Raw genomic sequence first — 25,299 nt, 5'->3', positions numbered from 1 at the left:
AAACCCATAATCAATAAAGATCAAAATCAAAGGTATTACTAATTCGTGTTTGTCAGAAACAAATTTGTAAGCCTTCTGTTTAAGTTGCTCAGTTCATTTTGGAAGAAAGAAATCAGGAGAGAAACTAATAAAAGGAAAGTATAATACTTTTTTTTAAAGCACTTACTATGTACCAGGCACCTATTATATATCAAATCCTGTTTAATCCTCAGAACAACTCAATTGAAGAAGTATTACTAGCCCTAGTTTACAGATGAATAAACTGAAACTTAGAGGCATTAATGACTTGCAGAAGTTTTTACAAGCTTAGTTAAATGGTGGGGTCTGGATTTAAACTCCAAAGCTCACACCCTTATCCACTAGGCTGTACTACTTGAAGTATTCAATAGCTGTGAAAAAATTCCACTCATATATTATTGTTTCATTCTTCAAATTCTTTTGCTAAAGTTAATTCAACCCAACTCAAGAACAGTTTCGAATCATCAGACATTTTGGTGTCTGTAAATTTGGATGATAAACATAACACCTTATTGCCTTGAGCTGAGAAAATAAGAAAAGAGCAATTTGTCTCATCCTGACTCCAAGTATTACTTCTTTCTAGGAATTTCACAGCCTTTTGTCTTTTTTTTTTTTTTTTTAATTTAAGAAAGTATTTGTCCTAGAGATTAAGTGCTGATGAGTAAACTCATTTAGCTAGAGATTTTGTTAATGTACTCAAGAGACTCCATAAGCTTTTTTGACCAATATATTACTCCTACATGTGTCTGTGGAGACATATATATAATTGCCCTTGTCTCTGAATTAAATGGCAAACTGTCAGAATTAAATGATGGGCCTCATCAAAGTTAAAGAAGCATGTAAGTTGAAAACTAACAGCACATTGTGCATAGTAGATATTTAGTAAATTCTGAAAACATGGATGGTTGGATATATGGACAGCTAGGTGGACTTTGAGTCATTAAACATTTCAATGTTGTCCAACAAGCTCCTACTGAACTTGACTGCTTAAATGAAAATCACTTGGTGGTTTTCAGAAAAAGAATGAACATTCTTAAGCCATATCACTATAAGAAGCAATTTAGACTTGTTAACAGAAGTGTGTAATGTTACTCTGAAAGATAGAACAATAGGCATGTAGGTGGTGATTGCTCAGGCATATGACATACTAACATTTCTTAATAACAGGGCAGTGTCTAATGCTTCAAACTTATTTTAAAGATAGGAGAAACTTCAAAGCCATATATATGTTAGGATATCACTGTAATTAAGGCCTAAAATGTTAACAGATCACCTTAATTAGAGTAGTTGGTCAAAATTACCATAATTTATCTGGTCACTTCAGAAGTTTCAGATGCAAGTATTCTTTATTAACTTTGTTTCCATTTTTATTTTATATCAGCTTTAAGAAAAGATTATTCTAACCTTTAGCTTTATATAAATTAAGACACGTAGATACAGGAGAAAGATCATCCAGAAGAAAATTTGGTTTATTTGTTTTTTCTCCTTTCAACAGGACCAGTGGTAATCTATTTCCAAATGAATACATTTCTTAATGGAGAAATTCTAAGTAAGTTTGTTATGCTCCTAATCCCACTTTAGGAGAAATCTAATAACATAATTGCAGGGTACCTTGGGAGCAGCAAGTCTGCTTTTCTTTTTGCTCCAATTTTTCTTTTTCTAGTAATTATTATGAGGTAGAACATCCAGATGTGAATATTTAAAATCCAGCTCTGATATTTATCAGTATTCTGTTACCTGATTTTTGTAAGTTAGACATTACTTACAGGTCAATCTGTGTAATTTTTTTAGCCTTAACCAAAACAATCGCATCAAGTCAGTTTCTTTTATCAAATTGGTTCTCTTTCCTGTGATTTAAAAATAAAAAATCTTTCATCTGTTGCCACTTTCTCCTGAAAGTTCTGATCTTAGATGCAGAAGCCTTAAGATCTGATATTTCAAATTACTCCTACTTTTGGTTTTTGTATAAGTGAATATGTATATACTTAAAGTATACTTTTACCTTACATGAATCTCAAATCTCTGAATATTTCATGTTTTTACAAGTTTATTTTTATCCATACCTTTGTAAATTCAAAGTTTACAGGATCACTCCCTCAACATTGATAGGAGATGTATTGAATGAAATGGTGTGAGATTCAGACAAGGCTTTAAAAGCACCTCTCACTAAGTTAAACATTTTATTTTTCACCTAGTGATTTTTTTTTTAACCACACTTTTTTTTTTTTTTTTTTTGAAGTGGCTGTAACATTTTACTTACATTTCCATCAGCACTGTATGAGGGACCGAGTATCTCTGCATCCTCGCCATCATTTTGTTTGACCACTATTTTTATTTCAGGTCTTCTGATAGGTGTGTAAGAACATCCCAGTGTGGGGACTTCCCTGGAACCACACTTTTTTAAACAGGTGTTTGATGAGAGAGCTGACCAAACTCTAATGTTCTGGGAACAAACCAAGTTTTCAAGTAGGATTTTGAGTTGAAGAATTAAATGACTTTTCAAAAATTTATAATTTTCTGTGAAGATTCATTTCTTATTTTTTAAAAAATGAATTTCTCCCATTAGATGATGGACAGGCCTAATTACACAGGAGGACTTTCTCATTCAAGTGATAGACTGATAAGACTTTTCTAGGGCTTCAGCTTCCATTGCTAATAGCCTATGAAATGGATCTTTGCTATCATTAACTCAATTAGGATGAGATCAGATTCTTTGCTTTCTTTCCTTATATCTAGGAAAATACAGAAAAGAAGCTCTAACTTATGATTATAATCATTGAGCACTGAACTAGACCCTTGGGGAGACTCTAGAAATGTGAAAGACGCAGTCCCAGCCGTCAGATATTACTGTATAGTAGAGTAGGAAGAATAAATCACAATTATGATAGGTACCCAAAATGTAGTATAGGCAAATGCTAAAAGAATTCAAAGTGGGGTGGAAAGAGAAGAAATATGGAGATCTCTCCTAACTATGGTGATTAAAGCAGAGACTTCAAGGAGAAGGTGGCATTTAAGATGAGTGTTGAGTAAAGAGTAAGAATTTATCTGGTAGAAGAGCAGTAGAAGCCAGCATATCCATTTGATGAAATACAATGAGCAAGGATAGAAAAGTACAAGTTGTGATCAGAGAATGCTGAGCAAACCTCATAGGCTTTCAGAGCATGAAGTAGTAATGGGAGATACAGCCAAAAATTGACCTAACAGATTGTAGAGATCCTGGAGTACTGGATCCTGGATCCAGACTCTTGTGACCTAAGTTAGGGGTCAGCCCATTTTCTCATTTCCAGTTTTAATCTGTTTATATAAATGTTTTATACATGCATATATGCATATAGTGCTTCTTTTGGATCTGGGCTCACCACCACTTAATAGCTATGTGACATTAGGAAACTCACTTAATTTGAGTTTCACTTTCCTTGTTGATAAAAATGGACCTCACACAGTGTTTGTGACAGTGAAAGGAAATAACATAAAAGCATGTAGTGCAGTGCCTAGCGCATAGTAGACAACTGGTTTTGTGGAGATGTATACCAGGGTTAAATACAATATTGCTAACCTAAAACATTTTTATGCTTTTCTGACAACACTTCGAAGATTATAATCATGACTCATTAGACTGTATTTTGGTTTTTAAAGGCCTTAAAGAATCTCTCACCCCATGGCACTCTGCCTTCTTTATTCATGTTCGCGTATTCATATATTCAGGGTGTAACAACCCCCCCCACCCCCCGCTACCTCCTTTTCTCTGTTCTTCTCTGAGAAGGAAGACGGTTTATGTTGTAAAACCACATGTATGTATATGTTGTTTGATCTTTTAACCTTACTCTTCTCTAGTGGAGACTCTAGGGAATTGTTGTTTAATCTGACTTCAGAAGCCCAACAGGTGATCTTGCTGCGGTACTTATGAGTTTCTCATTCTGCTTTGATGGGAGAGTTCCTAGCTGTAAGAGGGCAAGTTTTGGTGCTCCAAGATCTGCTATATAATTTGTTTTGCTTTATCTATCATTATAACCTAATGCTCTAATCTAGCCTGAGAGGTTTATTCATGTTTCTGATCACAGCACACCTGCTGCCTTATTAGTTGTACAGGCATACCTAAGAAATACTTCAGGTTCCGTTGCAGACCACCGTAATAAGATAAACGTTGCAATAAAGTGAGTCACATGAATTTTTTGGTTCCCCAGTGCATGTTAAAGTTATATTTACACTATACTGTAGTCTATTAAGTGTGCAGTAGCATTGTGTCTAAAAGAACAATGTACATACCTTAATTTTAAAATAATGCTGTTGGAAAAATGGCACTGATAGACTTGCTCAGTGCAGGGTTGCCACAAACCTTCAACTTAAAAAAAAAAAAACACAGTATCACAAAGCGCAATAAACTGAAGTGCAGTGAAATGAGGTTTGGCTGTATTTGGTTTCAGCGATACAACCATCTCTGGTGAAATTAGGCAAATATCCTGTGCCCAACTGAGAGTTTGAGATTTAAATCTTTATTCCATTTACTAATTAGGTCTGCAACCGTGTGCAAGTCATGGCCTTATTTTAAGACTTTGTTGTAAGATTCAAATGAATCAGCTGTAAAGGATTATTAACATTGAATTTTAGTAGGAATATGATTAACTATTCATCATAAAGATAAGCAAAATTTTTATTATTTTAACATAATATTTTAATGAAAGTTTAGTAGCTTTATTGATAAATTTTAAAAACCAGCTGAAACAATTTTATATCATTAGTAAATTTTATACTGTTTTATGACTTAGGTAATTATCTGAACAGTATTTCAAAAATATTTGAAATATTAATAACTGAGTTATAAATGTTCATGACAAAAATATTAAATCTTTTGGAATAGAAGAATTCATATCTGTTGAAGCACTGTCAACTATATAGAAAGACTGGGGACATTTCATTTACTTTGAAAATTATTTTCTTCTATACAGCATAGAAGCTATTCACTAGCCTTGAAGGGGAAATTCATATTTTTCTCTTAATTTCAGAAGGGCTTATAGATTCCTCTGTGATACCATGGATCATCTCAAAGCTTTAGGATGGTACTCAACATATTGTAGAATAAATGGAAGTTAAAAAAGCATTTTCACTGATGAAAAAAAGCATTTTACTTAAGTCCTTACCTCTGACATTTATTAGCTCTGTGACCTTAAACAAATTTTTCAACCTTTCTTTTTTAGCTTTCTCAATCCACCCAGCAGAAATTTCTCATTGAGATCATAAATAGTTGTGATTCTCTTAAGCAACTAGTTGTCTTTTTTGTTTGTTTCTTAAAACTCTTGTAAATCAGCATACTGAGCAATTGTCTTGATTCGTGTTCGCTGCTGGAGACTTTAGATAAAAGTTGGCCCATCTCTAGCAAATGATACTATTTTATAGTGTGCTCTTTGTATCTTAACCTCATTACTAGCTCTGTCTAACCTCCATATGCTTATTTTCTCTTTAGCTTGATTTTTCTTACCTATATTTAATTTATTTTTGTGTCATTTTAATCTATAGAATCTTCCTTAAATTCTTCTTGGAATAACATAAGGTGTGGCATTCAATAAAATAAATAATGCCTACTTCTTAGAGCTGTTGTGATACATACAGTAGGTTTGGGGGGGTGGGTTGTTTGTTTTTTACTGAATCAAAGAATATTAGTTATAGCTGCTTTGAACTGAGGAAGATTTAAATAGAGTTTGGTTTTGAAGGGAAGTAAAGTTTCGGAAGAGCAGATTGGCCCATTGCCAGGCGTCTAGAAGTTTTCTGTAGTTTGTATAAAGATAAACGAGTATATCTGGAAGATTCTTTTCCTCTCAGCCTTAAACATGGTAAAACACTCATATTACTCATCAGTATGAAGGCGTCCATCCATCTTATATGCAGCTCACAACTGTTTTATGTTCATAGGTCTTAGAAATGTATTAACGGAGTTTTCTGATAAATGTAATGTGTCTTTGTAGAGGATATTTTATACAATAGTTTCTCTGGTTTAAATCATGTATTTAAATGAACTAGATAAAAGTCAATGGAATTAGATGTTTAGAATTTTTTTATAATTATACTAAGGATTTACATTTAACAAGCCTTGAATTTGTAAAAGAAAAACCATGTTTAACCAGTATAAACTGCTCTATGAACTCAGAATTCAAATATGGTCACAACTAGTATTTTTTAAATTAATCATTCAAACACCTATCTGCTGTATGAGCAGAAAATACAGCATCTTTCTCTTGGAATTTCTGCTTTCCCCTAAATTGTCTCAAGAACTTAAAGTGGCTTGCGTAATCTAAAAAGGTTCATCAGTGGTTTCCATATCCACGGTGTGGTGTGTGGTACACACGTGTCTGTGTCTGTAAAAGAGCCACACCAAAGTCTGTTCAGTCCACTACTACCACTGTCCCTGCCTCTCCCTGCCACATGGTGGTGTTTTGAAACCCTTGTCCAACAGAAGATGCAGGTTCACTGCTAACCCAGATACCTATGCAGGCCCCCATGGTGCATCAGCAAGGAAGGACCTCCCTCTCTCTTCCTGTGCTAAGCTCAGTTAAGGTGTTCCATGGTACCCCATGGTTGAGCTCCCAAGAATACAACTATTAGCACTCAGCTCTTCAATTCACATCACAGATGCCTTTCAGCTGGTGTCTAAAAGCAGTACAAGCATGAGTCAAGACTGATTCTAATATGTACTACCACCTACCTCATAGCCTCACGACCACATTTTCCCTTTTACCATGGGCTTCTATGCCATTGTTTAAATTTTTTTAAAAAGTTCTTCCTTCTGGAAACCTTTGAGGTATTCAGCCGTCGTCTAAGCAAGGCTACATCTAAGCAGCCATTCTAGGAGATCTTATTCTCAGCCTTACGAGGAAGGCTACTCTCAGTGACTTGAAAAAGGGGCATTCTTCTAAGGAGGATTTCCCAGTGATCTCCATGGTGTTTATACCTACCCCTCTTGGAGGTAATGATTCCAAAGCAGTTTTCTTCCTTCTCCCTCTTAGGTGAAGTGGGAACAAATTGAGTTTAATTTCCAGGAGGGTGTTCTGCTACACATGTAACCAAATCTCAAATGGAAGAGCAAGGTCTAGATTTATATTGCAAGAGCCTCCATGTTTAAGATGAATGAATATAGACATGAGCAAGAGAATAAATGGTGAATTTAATACTTAATGTTCAGTATTTTTATATAAATACTATTTCTACCACACATACCCACCCCCACCCAAAAAAAGAAAAGAAAAACAGAACTCCAGAACAGGAACATATAGTACCCAAAGTTGGGGGTGGGGGGTGGTTTCTTTCTTTAGCACAGTGTTGCATAAGGGGAGTAATCAGCTCTCAGCTTTTATAAGTTTGCAGAGTTTATAGAGCTAAGGAATTGCCATGGAAATCATAAAATGGAAGCCATGATTTACTATGTCTTAGTGAAAACTTTTGCTGGGAGTTGCTATAGTCAAGAGTCATGCTCCATTCGGATAAGGACTCTATCCTAACCTAGATAATCAGGTGCTAGGCAAGGAATGGGTCTCTTTTTACATCAGTCTATACTTGGTGCTCTAGTTGCATATTATTAACAGAGTTGCTTTTACCTATATTTGTCTATTGTAGATGTTGTAATAGCTCATTTTTTTGAAATTAAGAATGCCTAATGATTTTCCCACTCCTCAAAGCAAGCTTCTTGCTTCTTCTTCCAGTGTTTTAATTTTATTATTTTGTCTTATATTTGTTTTAAAATAATGTAGATGAAAGCTATTCAAGGGAGGGATGGGGGAAAGACTGATTATATCAGTTATGTTTGGATCGTTCTGCTCCAAATGAGATACACGTGCTCAGTGATTATTTTTGTGTATTACAGGCCTTTCGGGAAGACCTGGAATGCCTTATTCAGGAACAGATGAAGAAAGGCCACAACCCAACTGGATTACTAGCATTACAACAGATTGCAGATTACATCATGGCCAGTTCCTTTTCAGGCTTTACTTCACCTCCCCTCAGTACGTCAGTTATGTAAAGTTTAAAACGTTAATTTCATCTCTTCTTTGAACAGTGTACATTTCTAGCAGCATATTCTGATCTGGTTCAGTCCTTAAGTTTACAGCATCTACTACTTAGAGTAGCATAGTGTTAGGATCTCTTACTTTTTCATACCAACCAGACATTTACTAGACTTTGTGAGGGTTACAAAATAGTTATAAAATGTGGTCCCTGCCTTAGGTAAATGTATTTGAATTGAGGAGGGATACAGTGAATGCACAGAAGATTAAAACTACAAGATAACCGTAGAGGAAAAAATTACCAAGCAGTTAGTAAGAAATTGTCTAATGATGTTTTCTAAGTCATCTTGCTATGAGCTCAGAGTTGGAACTGACTATTGACTGAAGTGGACTGAGAAAACTATATGGAAGAAGAGAGACCTCAACTAACTAGACTTTAAAGGATGGAGTGGTTAGAACTTGGCGTAAAAGGGTTTAGGACATTTTATTCGTTCAACAGTTCTTTAGTGAGAGCACCAATTTGGTGGGCTGAACACTGTAAGGATATCATTAGAATCATGAGGCATTGAGTCCAAGCACTTTACATCTCAGAGAGACATGCACAGAACTCACTGTTATTCCGGGACAGGTACACAGAGTCCCAGACCATCAGGGACTTTTCTTTTCCTTCTCTTTCTTCCTTTATTACTTCCTTTTTTTTTCTTTTTGGTTAAAGATTTATAAGTGGTTCAGTGAATTCAAGTACTTCCCAAATAGAGGAATGGCATGAAAAGAGACATGATGGTGGGAACATGCAAGGTGAGGGTAGAATTCTTAAGTGGATCAGTATGTTGGCACATATATACTGGTTAAAGAATCTTTGAAAGAGTCCCAAAGTGAATTATAAGTGCTTGAACTACAGTAGTGGTTGTGGGTACAAGAAGGAAGAGATCAGTGAGAAAGGCAGAACCAAGGAAGAGGAGAGAAGACTTGGCAACAGGTTTGAATGTGGTGATCTCAGGGGTGGTGGGTGGATGGTGAGAAGAACGATGAGTTCCAAAATCACTCACTCTTCCAGCTTGGGAGAAGCATTCTGTCAAAAGAAACAGGAAAATTATAAGTTTGAGCTAGTTTGGTTCACTTTTTCTATAATATTGATTATCTGTCATGTGCCATGCACCCTAACAAGAGTGTGTAAGGGCTAAGGGATAGGAGGTCCATGATAGTACTACACAGGCCTGGAAAAGAAGTCTGGGAAAGAGGTGGGAAATGTCTAGGAGAATGAAGACTGAGTGATAGTTGAATTTAGCAGTTGGGTCATTAGAGATTAAGACCAGTTTTTGTTGCTTGGTGAGGGCAGAAACCAGACTGCTGTTTGACTGCATTCTTAAACAGTTTTTGTTTGAATAAAAGTCAAAAGAGGTATTAGGTAGTTTTCCGTTGAGATCTTTTCATCATAAAATTAGTAATAACAGTATTAATAATGCTTTTACCATTGGGATCATGTGGCCATTTTTCCCCAGTGGTATGAGCCTAACTTCCTAACATCACTCCCTAACAAGTACTAGATGAAACAGCAAGACGATAGCTGATATGAATTTTTACTCTCAGTGTGCTTCTCTGAAGAAAGATAAGCTAATGCAACATTGTGGGGGCTGATAAGTTTCAGATCACCATTTACAGTCTGTGACACTCTGAGTCAGGCTGCTTCCTGGCAAGTAATTTTCAGGTGAGGAATTCTTTGACCTGAATCTCTCCCCACAATTTTTCCTCTTTTAGGTCTCGGCATGGTCACACCTATCAATGATCTTCCTGGGGCAGATACATCCTCGTACGTGAAGGGAGAAAAGCTTACTCGTTGTAAACTTGCCAGCCTGTACAGACTAGTGGACTTGTTTGGATGGGCCCACCTGGCAAATACATATATCTCAGTGAGTCCTTCAGCTTTCAATTCCTTTTCTTAAAATCCAAACTTAAAGGCAACTATACTCTCCTCACCTTTACTCAGAAGTCCAGTTTTCAGACCTTATTCTCTGAACCTAGCATGCTGGTCCACAACCTCATCCGGATTTAAACCTTATCTTTAAACCCCAGCTTTCTTCTCCATTTGTTATCTGTGTTGTTTCTTTAATTCAGACCAGTCATAGAACCTATTCAGGAAGAAATCCTCCTGGCAGAACTTTCTCTCTCTGTGTTGATTATATTTGAGAGTCAGTGATATTTAAAAATGCTTTAAAAAGCATTTGGGCAGGGAAAATACAGGAGGCTAGGGAAGTTTCCTCCCTAGTCTTTTTTTATTATAATTTTCCCATTCATCGTCCTCTTATTTTCATGTTGCCACACTTGGAAATAAGAATATTTGGAAGCAAAAAGTATGAAAATGTGTGAAAATGGCACAGATATGAAGTACAGTCTTCCTACAACTTTTCATCCCTTCCTCCAGCGTTCTTTGGTTTCCCCTTCCATTTCCACCTTAATTCCTTCCTAGGAAGAGACTCTTCTCTTTCCTTTGCCTATTTCCCCTTAATTTCCATGTTATAAATCAAGATTATAGTCATTACCATATTGGGTTGAATAATACCGGCATTCGTTTCTCCTGATTGTAGCTGACCTTAAACAACCTTAGAACCCCCCAAAAAACACTTTAAGTAAGTCCGATAAATGAGAAACTAACGTCAGAATTTTTTAACAAGGATTTGAGGGCTTGAGGGAAGAAAACTTTTTAAGGAATGTTTCATGTTGCACACCTTGAATTTCTGCTTTGTTTTTCCCCCCAGATTCCCTATAGTTATTCACTGTAAATATATTCCTAGTCATGTTTATACAGCAAAATATGAACAGCTCATAGTAATTCTGTATTGTTTTGTTTTTTTTCTTTCTCCCAGGTAAGAATAAGTAAGGAGCAAGACCACATAATAATAATTCCCAGAGGCCTGTCTTTTTCTGAAGCCTCAGCCTCCAATTTGGTACAATTTTCATTCCTATGTTACTTTTTCTGTGCTTCCTTGTACTTTTCTGACAGTTTTTAGCTTTTAATACAAGACAGAACGAGAAAAGGTATGTATGGAAAAATATTTACTAGTGAACAGGGAAGAATTTGGAAAGTTAATGTTGATTTTTAAGAAAAGCTTTAGGGTTCAAGAAAAACAGTGTAGTTGAAGAGCCTAACAAATGAATTGATCTTATCAGTTAACTTATTCATATTTCAAAGAGAATCTTTTGATATTTTCACCCCATACTCTATGTAATTTAAAAAAAAAAGCGCCACACACACACAAAGTCTGTGTATTTTATAGATAGATTTAAACGAAGTTCAGTTGGTGTGAGTGTAGGGTTTGACATTCTTTTTATTTTTCAATGATTGTACTCCAAGCCACTGTCATTGGCCTCTAGAACAGTAGGAACTGCGTTGGTTCTGCTGTAGTGTTAATTAGCAAATGGACAATTTTCAGCCAGTTCAATAAATGCCAGACTTGTCCAGACCTTCAGTGAAGAGCTTAAGTTATTCAGTTTCTTGGAAACTGTGCTTCTTGCTAAATGCTAAGTTTTGCCGCAGGCCACCCATTTTTGTAAATAAAATTTTATGGGAACAAAGCCACACCTATTCTTTTACGGTAGTTTGTGGCTGCTTTTATACTACAGTGGCAGAATTGAGTAGTTGCAACAAAGGCCCACAAATGTTAAAATATTTGCTATCTGGCTTTTGACAAAAAAGTTTGCCACCTCCAGTTTAGCTTGTGGAACACAGGAAACCTTGATGCATGTGTACCAATTAACTGTGTCTTTCTGATTTTTCCAGGTGAAAGTCAATATAATAGGAGAAGTGGTTGATCAGGGAAGTACTAATTTGAAAATTGACCATACAGGCTTCAGTCCCCATGCCGCAGTCTATTCAACGCGTCCTGATGTTAAGTGCGTGATACACATCCACACCCTTGCAACAGCAGCTGTAAGTCACTGAAGGGCCAAAGCCAACAATGATCCTGGGAAGTGTATTATTTCCATGGCTTTCCTTACATGATACTTTATAATCTTCATTCTTTCAGACCCCCACATTTGAAGTCATTTTCAAAGTATTAATCCTGTGCATATCCAGAAAACAAAAGGCTCTTTGGACTAAATGCTACCATTCTAGGAAACCCTGGAGAGATGGCATTTGCATTTTTAATAATTGGGTCATTGAGTTCTTTCGAGCAAAGCTTCTTTCCTAATATCTGTCACAGCATGTAAATTGAGTAGTATCCCCAAGTTCTTTTTTTTCTCTTGAAGAAGCCAAGAACTAAAGTGGGAGGTGGGCTGGAATGGTGAACACAGTGAATAGGCCAGCACTTCCTGAGCTGACTGAAGAATCCAGTTCTTATGAAGGTGTAATTAGTAACTAAATGTGTTCTTGGCATGAACCCAATCAAATAGGTATCCTCCATGAAGTGCGGGATCCTTCCAATTTCTCAAGAGTCCCTGATCCTGGGAGATGTCACCTATTATGACTACCAAGGGTCACTTGATGAACAGGAGGAGAGAATTCAACTGCAGAAAGTTCTGGGGCCAAGTTGTAAGGTGTGTAATAGAGTTTCTATCTAAGGAGCTATTTTTGTTGCTGTTACCGTTGATGAAAGCAGTGTGAGCTATGCCAGTTATTTAAAGTGATTGCTTTGGGATTCTATTTTAGGTGCTGGTACTCAGAAATCATGGTGTGGTAGCACTTGGAGAAACAGTTGAGGAGGCTTTTCATTACATTTTTAATGTGCAGATAGCCTGTGAGATTCAGGTAAGAAAAATTGTTTACCCCCTACTTTTTTTTTTTTTTTTCTTTGTTATTTCTTGAGTTGGTTATTGTGTTTACTTATTTCCAGGGCTCTATCAGTTGGTGGCTTTTTGTTTTTGTTTTGTCTTTTGAAAGAAGTTCTGCTTCACTTGAGTAAAAAGGGTCAACTGAGGTATCTGTTGAATTGAAAACAGGAGGAAAGAAAATTAAAATTCATATACAGACACACACCAAATCTAAGTGCTTCATAAACATCACTTTCCTCATAATCCTGCTTTTTAAGATGGTATAGTTGCACATTTCTCCATTTTCACCCTCTAGTGGTATGGTGCAAATTGAGAAACAGAGGTGGTTGCTGGTTATCAAAGATTAGCTGTGTTGTGGCCACTTTATAAAAAGTATAAGAGCAGCGCCAGAAGCTTTATGAACTCATGCAGTTCCCAGTGATTCCACAGCCTCAGCTTCATTATTATGATGGATTAGATACTTATTAATTGCTTTTTTCCCCAGAGAAGCTGGATGTATTTAACAGCCTTAATTTCCCCCTTTAAGAAAAATCAAGCACATTCTCTTGAAGCAAATAGTAATAATCTGACTTTATTGGAAAGGCCACAAAAAAGCGGGGAAAATTTTTTATACCAACTTTAACTGGTCTTAACAACCAACTTTGTTTTTTTGTTTTGTTTTTGTTCGTTTGTTTTAATGGTCTCTCTTCTTTTTAAATGAGGCTGTGAAAAGCTTAATTATGTTGAGATAACGAGCTGACTTCTGCCTAAATATTCTTAAAGTCACAGTATAGTGTTTATATTCCTTTAAAATTATAACTTTCAACAAAAGTATTAACTGGATTGCCACGGGAAAACTGCAAGGAAATAACTTCAAAATTTGGCAAGAGAAGTCAGTTTCTTGAAATATATTAAAAGGTATGGCTCTAAATGTGTTTTCCATCAGGAAGAATCAGAGTCCTGGAAGGTATAGATAGATGGAAAAGATACTTCAGCTGCCTGCTTTCACAAGTGTATTTTTTTGTTGGTAGCCTGAAGAAGTGTTACAGATATTTGCTGAATCAAACTTGTGCCTTTTTCAAAGTGAAATAATCATTCTAGTCTTTACAGTCCTGTGCCTCTCTATTTTGCCATTGATTACAGGTGCGGGCATTAGCAGGGGCAGGTGGAGTAGACAATCTGCTTATACTGGATCTTCAGAAGTATAAAGCTTCCACTCACACTGTAGCAGCATCTGGAGGAGGAGGAGTGAATATAGGTTCCCATCAAAAATGGAAGGTTGGCGAGATTGAGTTCGAAGGGCTGATGAGGACTCTGGACAATTTGGTAGGTGAAAAATTGAACATAAACTTGATTTCTTGTTTCCAGATTCAAGAGCAGATGTTTCCATCACCTTTTGGTTTTGGAACATGTTCCTTACTCCTCTGGGAGCAGAGTGTGGTCCTAGGAAGGAGTTTGGTGCATTTTAAGAATCAGTGAAACATGCAACTGTCATCTTATCTTAAATTTTACCCTCTTCCACATAGAGTCAGAAGGCAGATTACCTTCAGACCCAGGAACAAAGACATAAATGAACACTGAGATTTGGCCTCCAGAAAACCAGTTTATATCTAGGAAAATATTTCTGGCCAGCAGTTTTGAAATTACCTTTGTCAGGAACAGTTGTATGACTGGAAACTGCTTTGTCAACTGAAATCAGTTTTTTAGCCAGATCTTGAAATTTGCTTAATTTCAAATCTAGCGTTATGTGGAGGTTATGTGGAGTTTAGAAGGAATCCCCTTTATTTGCTTTTCAGCAAAAGAGTCTTATTGAATCATCTGTTTAAAGAATTAGACTCTAAATGCAGTGTTTGGTACAAATTTGATTGCTTCAAATGTGTTTTTTCCCTCCCCTAGGGATATAGAACAGGCTATGCTTACAGACATCCTCTCATTCGAGAAAAGCCTAGGCACAAGAGTGATGTGGAGATCCCAGCGACTGTGACTGCCTTTTCCTTCGAAGATGATGCCGTGCCACTCTCTCCTCTCAAATACATGGCACAGAGGCAGCAGCGTGAAAAAACACGATGGCTGAACTCACCAAATACCTACATGAAAGTGAATGTGCCTGAGGAGTCTCGGAACGGGGAGACCAGTCCCAGGACCAAAATCACAGTATGCCCTTACTTTACGTGGTTTACCTTTACTGAATATTTTGCCTAGTTACTGATGAATTGAATGGACTATGTTGAAAATATTGGGAAAGTAGAATACAGTAGCAATAATATCCCTATAACTATCAGGTAACCTCTGTGCAAGGCACTTTGTTCTAAGTGCCGTACATGAATTACCTCATTTAATTCTCCTAATGTGGAAAGGATGCTGTTTTTCTCCTCCATTTTATAGGCACAGAGGGATTAACTAATCATTTGTGAATGGTAGAATCAGGGTTTGAATGCATGACCCTGGAGCCCAGTTTTAGCCATTGCATGATACGTGCTTTGTAGTTTATATTGTACCCATGAATCAGAACTGTAAAAGTTATCAACACCTAATGGTGTCAAATTTTGTGAATTACTGCACATAGCTACCTTTAGGCAAGATCTTGTAGATAAAGCAACAGGTTATCTTAAATTTTTCAGCATTTTACCTCAGATTTGGTTTAATTTTGGAGTGCTTATCACTAAATATTCTCTAGGTACTCAGAATTAGTTCATCCTATCTTGTAACTCAGTAGTATTCAGTATGGGAAAAAAAGTGTTTTTTCCCTAGTCTATATGATTTCCTATCTCCTAGTAAAAGAACCTAAGAATTATTTTCATTGACAGAAACTAATGGCTAGTCATCATTAATCTTGATGAATATTAGCTTTCTTTAAGGGATATAATGGGTAAATGAGAAGAATTATATAAGGCCCTTCCACCCCTGTGGTACCATTATACTATAGATTATTACCAGATTATCTGCTTTGTAAAATGCTAGTCAGGGGCTTGGCCCATTCTGTCAGCCAAAAATAAAAAATGAAATCTGGAAAACTAAATCTTAAGAGATTTCTTGAGTCCTTTTTGATGACTTCTTAGCCATCATCACTTGATAAAACTTCAGTGCAGGTGACAACTCTAAATGTTAGTTAATGTGAGATCAAGCTCTGTGTGCTTGAAATAATGCCAAAGGAGAAAATTAAAATAGCATAATTTAGTATTCATGTGAATAGTCATGACATTTGTTTGTTTTTAAGTGAATGCTAATTCTAACTCATATGGGAGATACACTAATTGACCACTAAAAATTACTTAGTGAAATTCTTTAAAATATTGGCAGTGTACCCCCATCCCTTTGAGTCAATAAACAGTCATCAAGAACCTACCATATTTCCTTAACACAAAGTTTAATTCTAGAAAATTTTTGATTCTTCAGTGGATGAAAGCAGAGGACTCTTCTAAAGTTACTAGTGGAACACCTATCAAAATTGAAGATCCAAATCAGTTTGTTCCTTTAAACACAAACCCGAATGAGGTACTAGAAAAGAGAAATAAGGTAAGACGGTCTTCTATGGCTAGAGGAAGCATTTTTATGCTGTTTTATGTTTAAATCACTAGTGACTGAATTTGATTAATGCTAATAAGCTTAGAGGTTTGAATACAGAAGAATTTGAAATTTAATTTTGTATAATTTTAGCTTCTGTTGAATACCTCCAGCTCTGTTCTAGTTTCTGGTAAGTGGGCTATACAGGGAAGAAGTATTAGGCATATTTCTGCTATATTAGTGGAAAATGTAGTTCTCTAACAGTGTAAGACAGTAGGAAATCACACAACAAAAAGAGTGGAGGAGGAACTTCTCTGGCATTCCAGTGGTTAAGACTTTGCCTTCCAGTGAACAGAGTGTGGGTTTGACCCCTGGTGGGAGAGCTAAGATCTCACATGCCTCACGGCCAAAAAACCAAAAAACATAAAAAAGAAGCAATATTTTAACAAATCCAATAAAGACTTTAAGAAGGGTCCATATCCAAAAAAAAATCTTAAAGAAAAAAAAAGGAAAAGTGGAGATTAATGTGAGTTGTTAGGACGGTAAAAGAAGGCTTTTTGGAGGTGGGAATTAAAGAGCTCTTACCCTGGGGTGGTCAAATAGTAAGCCAAAGGTCACCTGCAGAGTCGCCCCCAAGAACTTGTTACTGTTTTTCAATTCAGATTCGAGAACAAAATCGGTATGACTTGAAAACAGCAGGACCACAATCTCAGTTGCTTGCTGGAATTGTTGTGGATAAGCCTCCTTCTGTAAGTCCATGAAGCAATATGATCTTTGTTTTCACATTTAACTTCTTTGCTTTTTAAATATGAATATTCATTTATACTAAAGTTAATGTAAACACAAGTTTAATAATAATAACTAAAGTTAATATAAACACAAGTCAAATAATCCACAAGACTTAAAATTCCCGGTTTCTAGGGGCAAGGACTTTACTCTAGCATTTACCTTTTTTCTAAACATCATCTTTAAGAATAACGATGTTTTGGTTTATCAGTTTTAGACCGCAAACTGTATTTCATCAAATCTATTTCATCAATGATAAGAAATACCATAATTTTATGTATCACTAAAAGAGAAAAAAACCTTGACAATTATAACATGAATTCCAGTTTCAGAGATCAGAAAATGTGGGAGAACAGTGCATCTTAGAATTAATGAAAGACAGTAGTGACTTCTTTTATGGATGATGCAGATTTAGCCTATTTACACAAGGCTTCCCTTTTTCATTCTTCTAGTAAAGTTGTATCACAATGTTTTGTCTAGTCAGCTTCCAGAGTTTATATTTTTAAACACATACTGCTGAGCCAGGTAGTATCCCATGATGACATTTCCTTTCTTATACAACTTTTCTCCCCCTGGAGAGAAAGTTGCCTCCTTTTTTTCATTGGCTTAGTATTTGGGATACATTGGGCTTAGTTCTTCCCAAACTTTTCTTAATATTATTTTCCATAGGGTCATAGGCAACAGGTAATCTCTCAGTTACAGCCCTTTGTCATTGTCATTCTGGTCCAGATCTAGAATAGCTTCTTTGCAGGCCAGATGTACCAGCCCATCCTGAGGATTCCTGTGCTTCTCACTCTGTAGTCCTGTTTCCTGTGTCATATGTCTCCCACTTTGTTGATTTACTCCTTTATCACTCTCTGCATCCTCTAATAGCTTTCTGAGAAAGGATACATAGGAGGTAACAGTCTGAAAACCTGTATTCTACCTTCAGATATGCATGTGATGGACATTTCTAGTTTAAAAATAATAATTTGCAGTTTAAACATTTCTAGTTTACAGATAATATGAAAAGCATCACCGTATTATCCCCTAATTCCATTTTATTGTTGAGAAGTAGGAGAGTATTGTGATTCATGTACCTTTGTGTAGGCCTCTTTTTTTTTTTTTTTTTTTTGCAGACCTGTAACTACGTTCCTGCTATTCTGAAATTTTATGATGGCGTGCTTTGTAGTAGATTTCTTTTTAGTCTCCATTTTTAGTATGTAGTAACTCTTTTCAGTCTGCAAAGTCATGTCCTTCAGTTCTGGGGATTTTTTTTAAGTATTTTTTCAGTAAGTAGTCTTTTTGCCTTCAATTTCTTTTTCTGTCAGGATATATACGCTGTTAATTGGATCTCTTTGACTAAGCCTCTGACTTTTTCTTTCTTTCCTATTTTCTATCTGTTTGTCTTTTATCCTACTTTCTGGGAGATTTGACTTTATTTTCTAAGACTTCTATTTAATTTTCTATTTTGATTTTTTTTAATTTTTAAGACTTCTTATTCCCTGGATGTTCTTTTTTTTCTTTTTAAATAACATCCTGGTCTCTCTGGATATAGTATTTTCTTTCATTGCTCTAAGGGAATCAATTTTAAATTTTCTTCAGTTTCCTTTAATGTTTGTTTCTTCTGAGTTCCCTTTTTCTTCTTAATTCTGGTCTCTATGTTGGAAACTTTCCTCAAGTGTCTGGAAATCCTTGGTAGCGTCTGTATTTAAGATCGAGGCACTGAAAGTCAGTCAGAAGCTCCAGATGTATGCAGAGCTTGAGAACTGGTGAGCTCCACTATAGAGTGACTGGATGTGGACCAGGTTGTTTCTTTCAGAAATACCCAGATGTTAGTATCTGTAGTTCTTTTATCTGGGGTCATTTAATTTATCTGGAGAATTCTCTAGTCTCTTGCCAGTCTCCCACCATCATCCTGGGAGCCCTCAGCTGTGTTTTGTGTCCCCTAATCAGTTGTTCTGAAGAATAAGCCTGTGATTTTCTGCAGAGATGAGAGAGAGGTGAATGCTGAGATGTGTGGAACATGAAAGGGGACCTGAGAATCCATCTGTTCCTTATTCACACTTCTGACTTGTCCCCCCTTTTCAGTTTTTCTTCACCACCACCTTCTGTGGTACCTGAGCCTTAGCAGACCTCTGCAGGGCAAATGAGCAGGCTTCTCCTTTGCATCTTTCTTTGCAGGGCTAAGGCTTCAGTTTTCTCAGCTCTGCCACCCACTCTTCCACCTGCTACCATCTTCCAACAGTGTGTTACCATTTCTCATCCTCTGTTGTCTCCTCTTCCATTCTTTTGTCCTTAAACGTTTATACCATTTTGGTTGTTGTTCATTTACTGTCATTTTAGTGGGGTTTGGAGAGGAATTTTTTTAAATACATGGGTTCAGTCTGCCAGGTTTAGCTGAAAGTCTCATTAATTTCTTTCCTAGAGCAAATAGATACACGTGTATTTTCATAGCAAGTTTAAAGTTCTCTTCGTACAATTTCATTTTTCTAAAGCTTTTTAAAATTCTGGATTTTTAAGATATTTCTTAGTTACGTGAAACTTTCCAGAACTTGGCTTTTTTTTTAAGAGTTATTAAAATTGATCTATCAGACTTTTTGAGGAAACATCACTGGCAGTTTTAGTCTATTGGATCAGTAGTCTAAAGGCACTAATCTGATATGAATATTTCAACAAAGCATGTTACTTTATCATTTCTTAAAATTGTGAGTTGGGATGTCACAAACATATACGTTAAGTGTGTGTGTATGAAGTTGTGTATATATATATGTAAATATATGTAAATAAATATATAGCTGTAAGTAAAGCTTTTGGTAAGAAGTCAGTGTTTTTCTTTGCAAGACCATGCAGTTTGAAGATGATGATCATGCCCCACCAGCTCCTCCCAACCCCTTCAGTCATCTCACAGAAGGAGAACTTGAAGAGTATAAGAGGACAATCGAACGTAAACAGCAAGGCCTGGAAGGTTAGTTCATTTTGAGCTTAAGCCCAGGATGACCACATTGCTAACAGAGCCCCTTGAATTGGATAATAGAAGGCAGTCAGGGTTGTTTGTTTTGTTTTTTAATGTTCCTTTACAATCAGTTGTTCTGTGTCCTCTCTCCCAGTCCTTACTTGAGTATAGGTAGGACTGAAATGCAAAGAACTACCTATACTGGACCATGTATGTTAACATGCAGAGAAGACTGTTTTCCTCAGAAAGCAATCTGATTGCTAGCAAAAAGTCTTCTATGGTAAAGTGAAATCCCCAGATGAGTAAAGAATCACTGGCTAGAGTAAATGTTGATATATTAATAGAGTTAAACATTTCAGAATATGTGGCTTTTTTTAAAAAACCTTTCTACTTTGACATAGTTATAGATTAACAAGTATATGGCTTTAATTCTTTGTAAAATCTCTATTGTTACTGGATGTCTGAAGATGTCAATATTGTAATTTCAAAATCAGGATATAAAGCAAACTGCTTGAACTTTTATGTGACTTTCTTTAAGCACATGGGCACTCTCATGAGGTTGCTTTTTTCTGACTTCAGAACCCTAAGTAAGGGTTGTATTTAAGAATTGTTCATGAAAACACCAATTGAATACTAGCTCCCTTTTTCTGAGGATCAAGAGATTCTTTATAGCAAGGGTTCTCAATCTTGGGTCTTTGGATAAGCTTCAGACAGTCCATGAGCCACCTGAAAAATGTAGGCTTAATTTTGTACGATACACATTTGAAGAAGGCAGGGGGGTGCAGGGTGAAAGACAAGAAGTCTGTGACCCCAGAAGAGGGTAAGAGCCCCTGCTTTAGAGCATCTTCAACATACAGTTGAAGTTTTTACCCAAAGCAAAACAAAACCAATAGTTAAAGAATCTTTGTCCCTGTTAGATATTGTGTAGAAAGAACTAATGATATCCGGACCATCCAGGGAACAGTTTCTATCAGTGTGTTAGTGGCTTTGTTGCAAAAGGAAGTCATCCTGATTCATTAATGTAATTAAATGTTCTAAGTGGTATTATTCAACTTGTTTATTCTAACATAAGGTTGGAAACTCTCTCTATTTTTGTAATTTGTAAAATGTCCCTCTTTAATCTCTTATTTTTTGAAAGCCTAAAGATGCCAGGTAACAAATATTGCACAAGAGAACCATCACCTTTTATATATAACTTTATAAATAGTTTCTTCCACATTCATTATGACCTGAATTAGCTCACTAATATTGCTGACAGGAATCACTAATTGGATATTGTTCAAAAGTTCAGTGGGGCATTCTGCCTCATTAATGGAGCATCATTGGTGAGGCTTTCATATTTCTTTTCATTTGGCTGCTCATTGCACTTTGATTTTCTAACACTCTAGCAAAAGCTAAATGCATACATATTATTTTCCTGGGCTGCCAGTAGCCATGCTTCCTTAAAGCATCTATGTAAGATTACCTTTAGCAGCAGGTAGAAGGCAGAAATGTTAACACATTAACCTCCTCTTGCTGCTTAATTATCAATATGTGGGATAACCGTTAGCGTGCTCAGCTCATCACTGAAGAGTTTATCATCCCGGTGTATGCAGGTATTTGATGTATGCATTAACCTCCCTGAAATCTTATGCTGCTTTGTTTTGCATGGCTTTTAACTAAACTCTTATCCAACAGATGCTGAGCAGGAATTACTCTCAGATGACGCTTCATCTGTTTCACAAATTCAGTCTCAAACTCAGTCACCGCAACATATCCCTGAAAAATTAGAAGGTATTCAATGTAATTTCCCATAGCCTTCACCGAGTTAATCTTTAGAGTCTGTCCCTCTGTCATTTGTCTTCATATAAAGAAATTGAACACCTGATACAGTAAGTTTACCATGGATTTTTACTTAAAGCTCCCAGTAATTTTATATTTTTTATTAAATGGGGTGCTACTTTTGTTCAACGTTTACATTGACTTCTAGATTTTGGCAACCTATAGTTCTTAAGAATTTGTGAAATTAAGATTGGTTTGTCATATGTCTTCCAATCAGAAGCATGAAATCTTTTTCAATTTTGATTTGCATATGATCCCAAAATTAAAGAAAAATATATGTATGTTGTCTTCCTCATTTATACTGACTTGCTTTACAATGAAACTGTCAAGTCATCAATCTGGATCTACCTAGCCTTCATCCTTTGGTCTGACTACTTTGTCCCCTTTATACCATTTAAGAGCATTCGCTTCATGCTAATAGGCCCATCGTCTATTAAAATAATGATCTATCTTTATTGGAATTAAAGTAATGCCTTAGTACATTGCTTAAACATTTCAGTTTTGTAAAATAAAGCAAAGATGTTGACTATCTAAAATAACCAAAAACTCCTCCCCTTTTGTAGAAAATCATGAGCTGTTTTCCAAGAGCTTTATCTCCATGGACATGCCTGTCCTGATAGTGAATGGCAAGGATGACGTGCATGGTGTGGAAGATGAGCTTGCTCAGCGAGTGAGCAGGTTATCTACAAGCACCACCATAGAAAACATCGAGATTACCATTAAGTCTCCAGAAAAAATTGAAGAAATCCTGTCACCTGAAGGCTCACCTTCAAAATCACCATCCAAGAAAAAGAAGAAATTCCGCACTCCTTCTTTTCTGAAAAAGAACAAAAAAAAGGAGAAAGTTGAAGCCTAAATAAAGTCTCTTTATAATAATTATTATTATTACAATGTGACGTTGCACATTTAAAAACCACATTTAAGTTGATCATTAATATGCAGTGGTAGATCAGATTGGGGGTATGCAGCAAACTGGACTTTAAGAACTGGAAAGAGGTTTTACTAAAAGAAAAATATTATGAAAAACACTTTAAAATCCATCTCTCATTTTATATGTCCAAAAAAGGTTTTGAATTTTTAAAAATTGCTAATTTTGATTAGCTCTGCCCTCATGAAGTATTATTATAATCACCACAAACAGATATCTGTCTGACTTACTTCAGGCCTTCTACAGAATATCTGTTAGAGAGAAATTACCAGCGAACAAGTGAGAGAATTTTTGTTTCTCAAAACCTGCTTCACTTGGTAATCAGATTATAGTTTTTTATCATAATTATTGACTATACCTTTTGGGTTCCCATTGTTTCAATGGGCATTAACAGAATGCTTTAAAAGCTTCTAAGATAAGAATCTATAGCATTAGTATACACTGGCACATAATTGTTTTTTTAAATTTCAGAAAAGATTCATTTGGAATTTTATTCATAGTATAAAATTTCCTCACCTGAAGTAACTTGGTTTGCAAAAAAAAAGGTCATTTTAGTAAACTATAATTTTTGAAAAATTCCTTTTTTATTAGTTTAGAAAGCCCCTTATTTTTCAGCAAAGGGGATTTTATACATATAACATGGGTTATTTAGTTTAACTCTGGCAAAAACGATTTTTGTATGTTGAGATGTTTGTATACCATTCAGTATAAAAGTGTCATAAGCATATTAGCCAATCATTTAACAGTAGAGCACATTTGAGGCTGCTTGGTACTAAGTATACTTAAATATAATTCAAGAATCCAGGGACTTGGTATCAAAAGGGGATTAGAGCATTTAAAGGCATAACAAGATGTGTATTTGAACCTTATAATGTATTTTTCTCTTAGTATTGCTAATTAATGAAGAGGCCCTCATAAGATAACCAAATGGAAAGGAAAAGAATGAGAGAGAAAGTGAAAAATGAAGGGAACAAGAGAGGTGTCATGAGAAGAATTTTGGTTTGATAATGATTCATAGTCATGATAGGATTTGAAGTATAATTTATTTGAAGCATGTCCCAAATTTCTAAAATTCTGCTTCTCTGACAAAATCATTCTATTTCTTAGTTGATATTTGAGTTTTAAAAGGGTCAAATCCTTTCAACTTATGTATCTTTAGAAGGCAGCACAAGAAGAAATCAGTGGGTCTAATCCCCACCCCCACTGTGAGAAAACTACCACTTCTTAATTTTTACGAATTTTTCTTATCTTTTCAGTTAACTTACTTTCTAATGTAAATACAAATTTAAACCTAGGCTTAATATAGTTTTTTTTTCCCTTTCAAGTGATGTCAAATCAGTGTAAAATCAATGATCCAAAATAGTCAGTGGGTAAAAATAATCCAAAGTATTTCTGGAGGGTGAGTTGGCGTGTAAAAAATTACATTGATTATAGTGTGTTCTGGGGCTGGTTCTGTTTGACTGTGAGTGTATGATGATGCAAAGTTGAAACGGAGCCTGGAAAGTTCATTCTAGATCTCACTAACTACTGGAATCAGTGTTTTAATCTTAGTGGAAACTTTCAGTTGCTTAATTCTGTATTTGAGGATTCTTTTATGTTCTACATCATTTATGTTGTATTACAACGTATGTAGAAACAGTAACCTGTGAACTATGCTTTTCCATAACTTTTTAAAAATATATATATCTTAAATGAATGCAATGTGCAGAAATATTTTTTAAATGCAACAGTGAACTATTTGCACCTTTTGCTAATGCCTCTATTTACTTGCTTTGGCATAAAGAATGAGCCAATGAACCTCTGTGTCCTGTGGAAAATGTATAAATGTTATCTGATATTGCTCTTAGATGTAATGCTAATTAATGTAAAATGATGAATAAACAGTATTTTAAATAGATGGACTTGGAGCTTTCAATTCAAGGGTGGTTACTTATCCCGAATTACTTTGTGGACTGTTGAATTTTGTACTGCAGTGAGATTTTGAGTAAGACTGACACTTCTGAGTAAGGAATGTCCTGATACATTTATTTTCAAATCAGTTGAAAATTAACTATATAAAACTCTTCTTGTTTCAGCTCATTTTGGAGGAAATATTCCCCAAATGACCTTTTTTTTTTTTTTCTTGGTAGGATATGACAGCCTAAACTGTTTCTCTGACATCTAGAGATCTTTGAAGGACTTAGGATTCTGATTCTTGGTCTCCATGCTACTGTTTAGATCTATGGATTTAGAATATAAAAGGTTGTGGAATATGTGTTGAGTTTATACATTACTTCTCTTTGATTTTTATTTATATAACAACTTAACAATTAAGAAGATAGTAGAGAGAATAGAAAGGTTACAATTCCACCACATTAACTTTCAACAAAATATTTTATTCCCCTCCAGCTCTTGTTCAGCTATGTATGTATTTCCTGTATATTGGTTATCATGGTGTGAACGCAATTTTATTCGTTTTTTTTCTACCCAACATAGCCTAATCCATCATGGAAGATTTTCATACTAAATCCCTCACATGAATGATTTCTTGTGATTTTTTTTCCACCACCTTGTCCTAAAAATAGAGT

General features: G+C 35.6%; 1 protein-coding gene across 15 annotated transcripts in view; it reads left to right on the top strand.

The window, feature by feature from the left end:
- Window positions 1-24,616, top strand: part of ADD3 (adducin 3) — a 128,455-nt gene extending 103,839 nt beyond the window's left edge. For 13 of the 15 annotated variants that reach the window (XM_057735597.1, XM_057735606.1, XM_057735601.1 and 10 more), the window contains 13 exons: window positions 7,871-8,009; window positions 9,768-9,919; window positions 10,874-10,954; window positions 11,788-11,937; window positions 12,402-12,545; window positions 12,658-12,756; window positions 13,902-14,084; window positions 14,655-14,912; window positions 16,155-16,274; window positions 16,925-17,011; window positions 19,872-19,995; window positions 21,661-21,756; window positions 22,368-24,616. In XM_057735597.1, the coding sequence (XP_057591580.1) occupies window positions 7,871-8,009; window positions 9,768-9,919; window positions 10,874-10,954; window positions 11,788-11,937; window positions 12,402-12,545; window positions 12,658-12,756; window positions 13,902-14,084; window positions 14,655-14,912; window positions 16,155-16,274; window positions 16,925-17,011; window positions 19,872-19,995; window positions 21,661-21,756; window positions 22,368-22,660 (1,926 nt within the window). In that variant the 3' untranslated portion in view covers window positions 22,661-24,616. Of the gene's footprint in view, window positions 1-7,870; window positions 8,010-9,767; window positions 9,920-10,873; window positions 10,955-11,787; window positions 11,938-12,401; window positions 12,546-12,657; window positions 12,757-13,901; window positions 14,085-14,654; window positions 14,913-16,154; window positions 16,275-16,924; window positions 17,012-19,871; window positions 19,996-21,660; window positions 21,855-22,367 lie in introns of all 15 variants that reach the window. The other 2 variants (XR_009053799.1, XM_057735612.1) reach the window with 2 other exon arrangements.
- Window positions 24,617-25,299: the final 683 nt, after the last annotated feature.

Source organism: Hippopotamus amphibius, chromosome 5 (assembly GCF_030028045.1).
Source record: "Hippopotamus amphibius kiboko isolate mHipAmp2 chromosome 5, mHipAmp2.hap2, whole genome shotgun sequence".
Taxonomy (NCBI): domain Eukaryota; kingdom Metazoa; phylum Chordata; class Mammalia; order Artiodactyla; family Hippopotamidae; genus Hippopotamus; species Hippopotamus amphibius.
The sequence above is the reverse complement of the archived record's forward strand: the minus strand, read 5'-3'. Positions and strand labels throughout refer to the sequence as shown.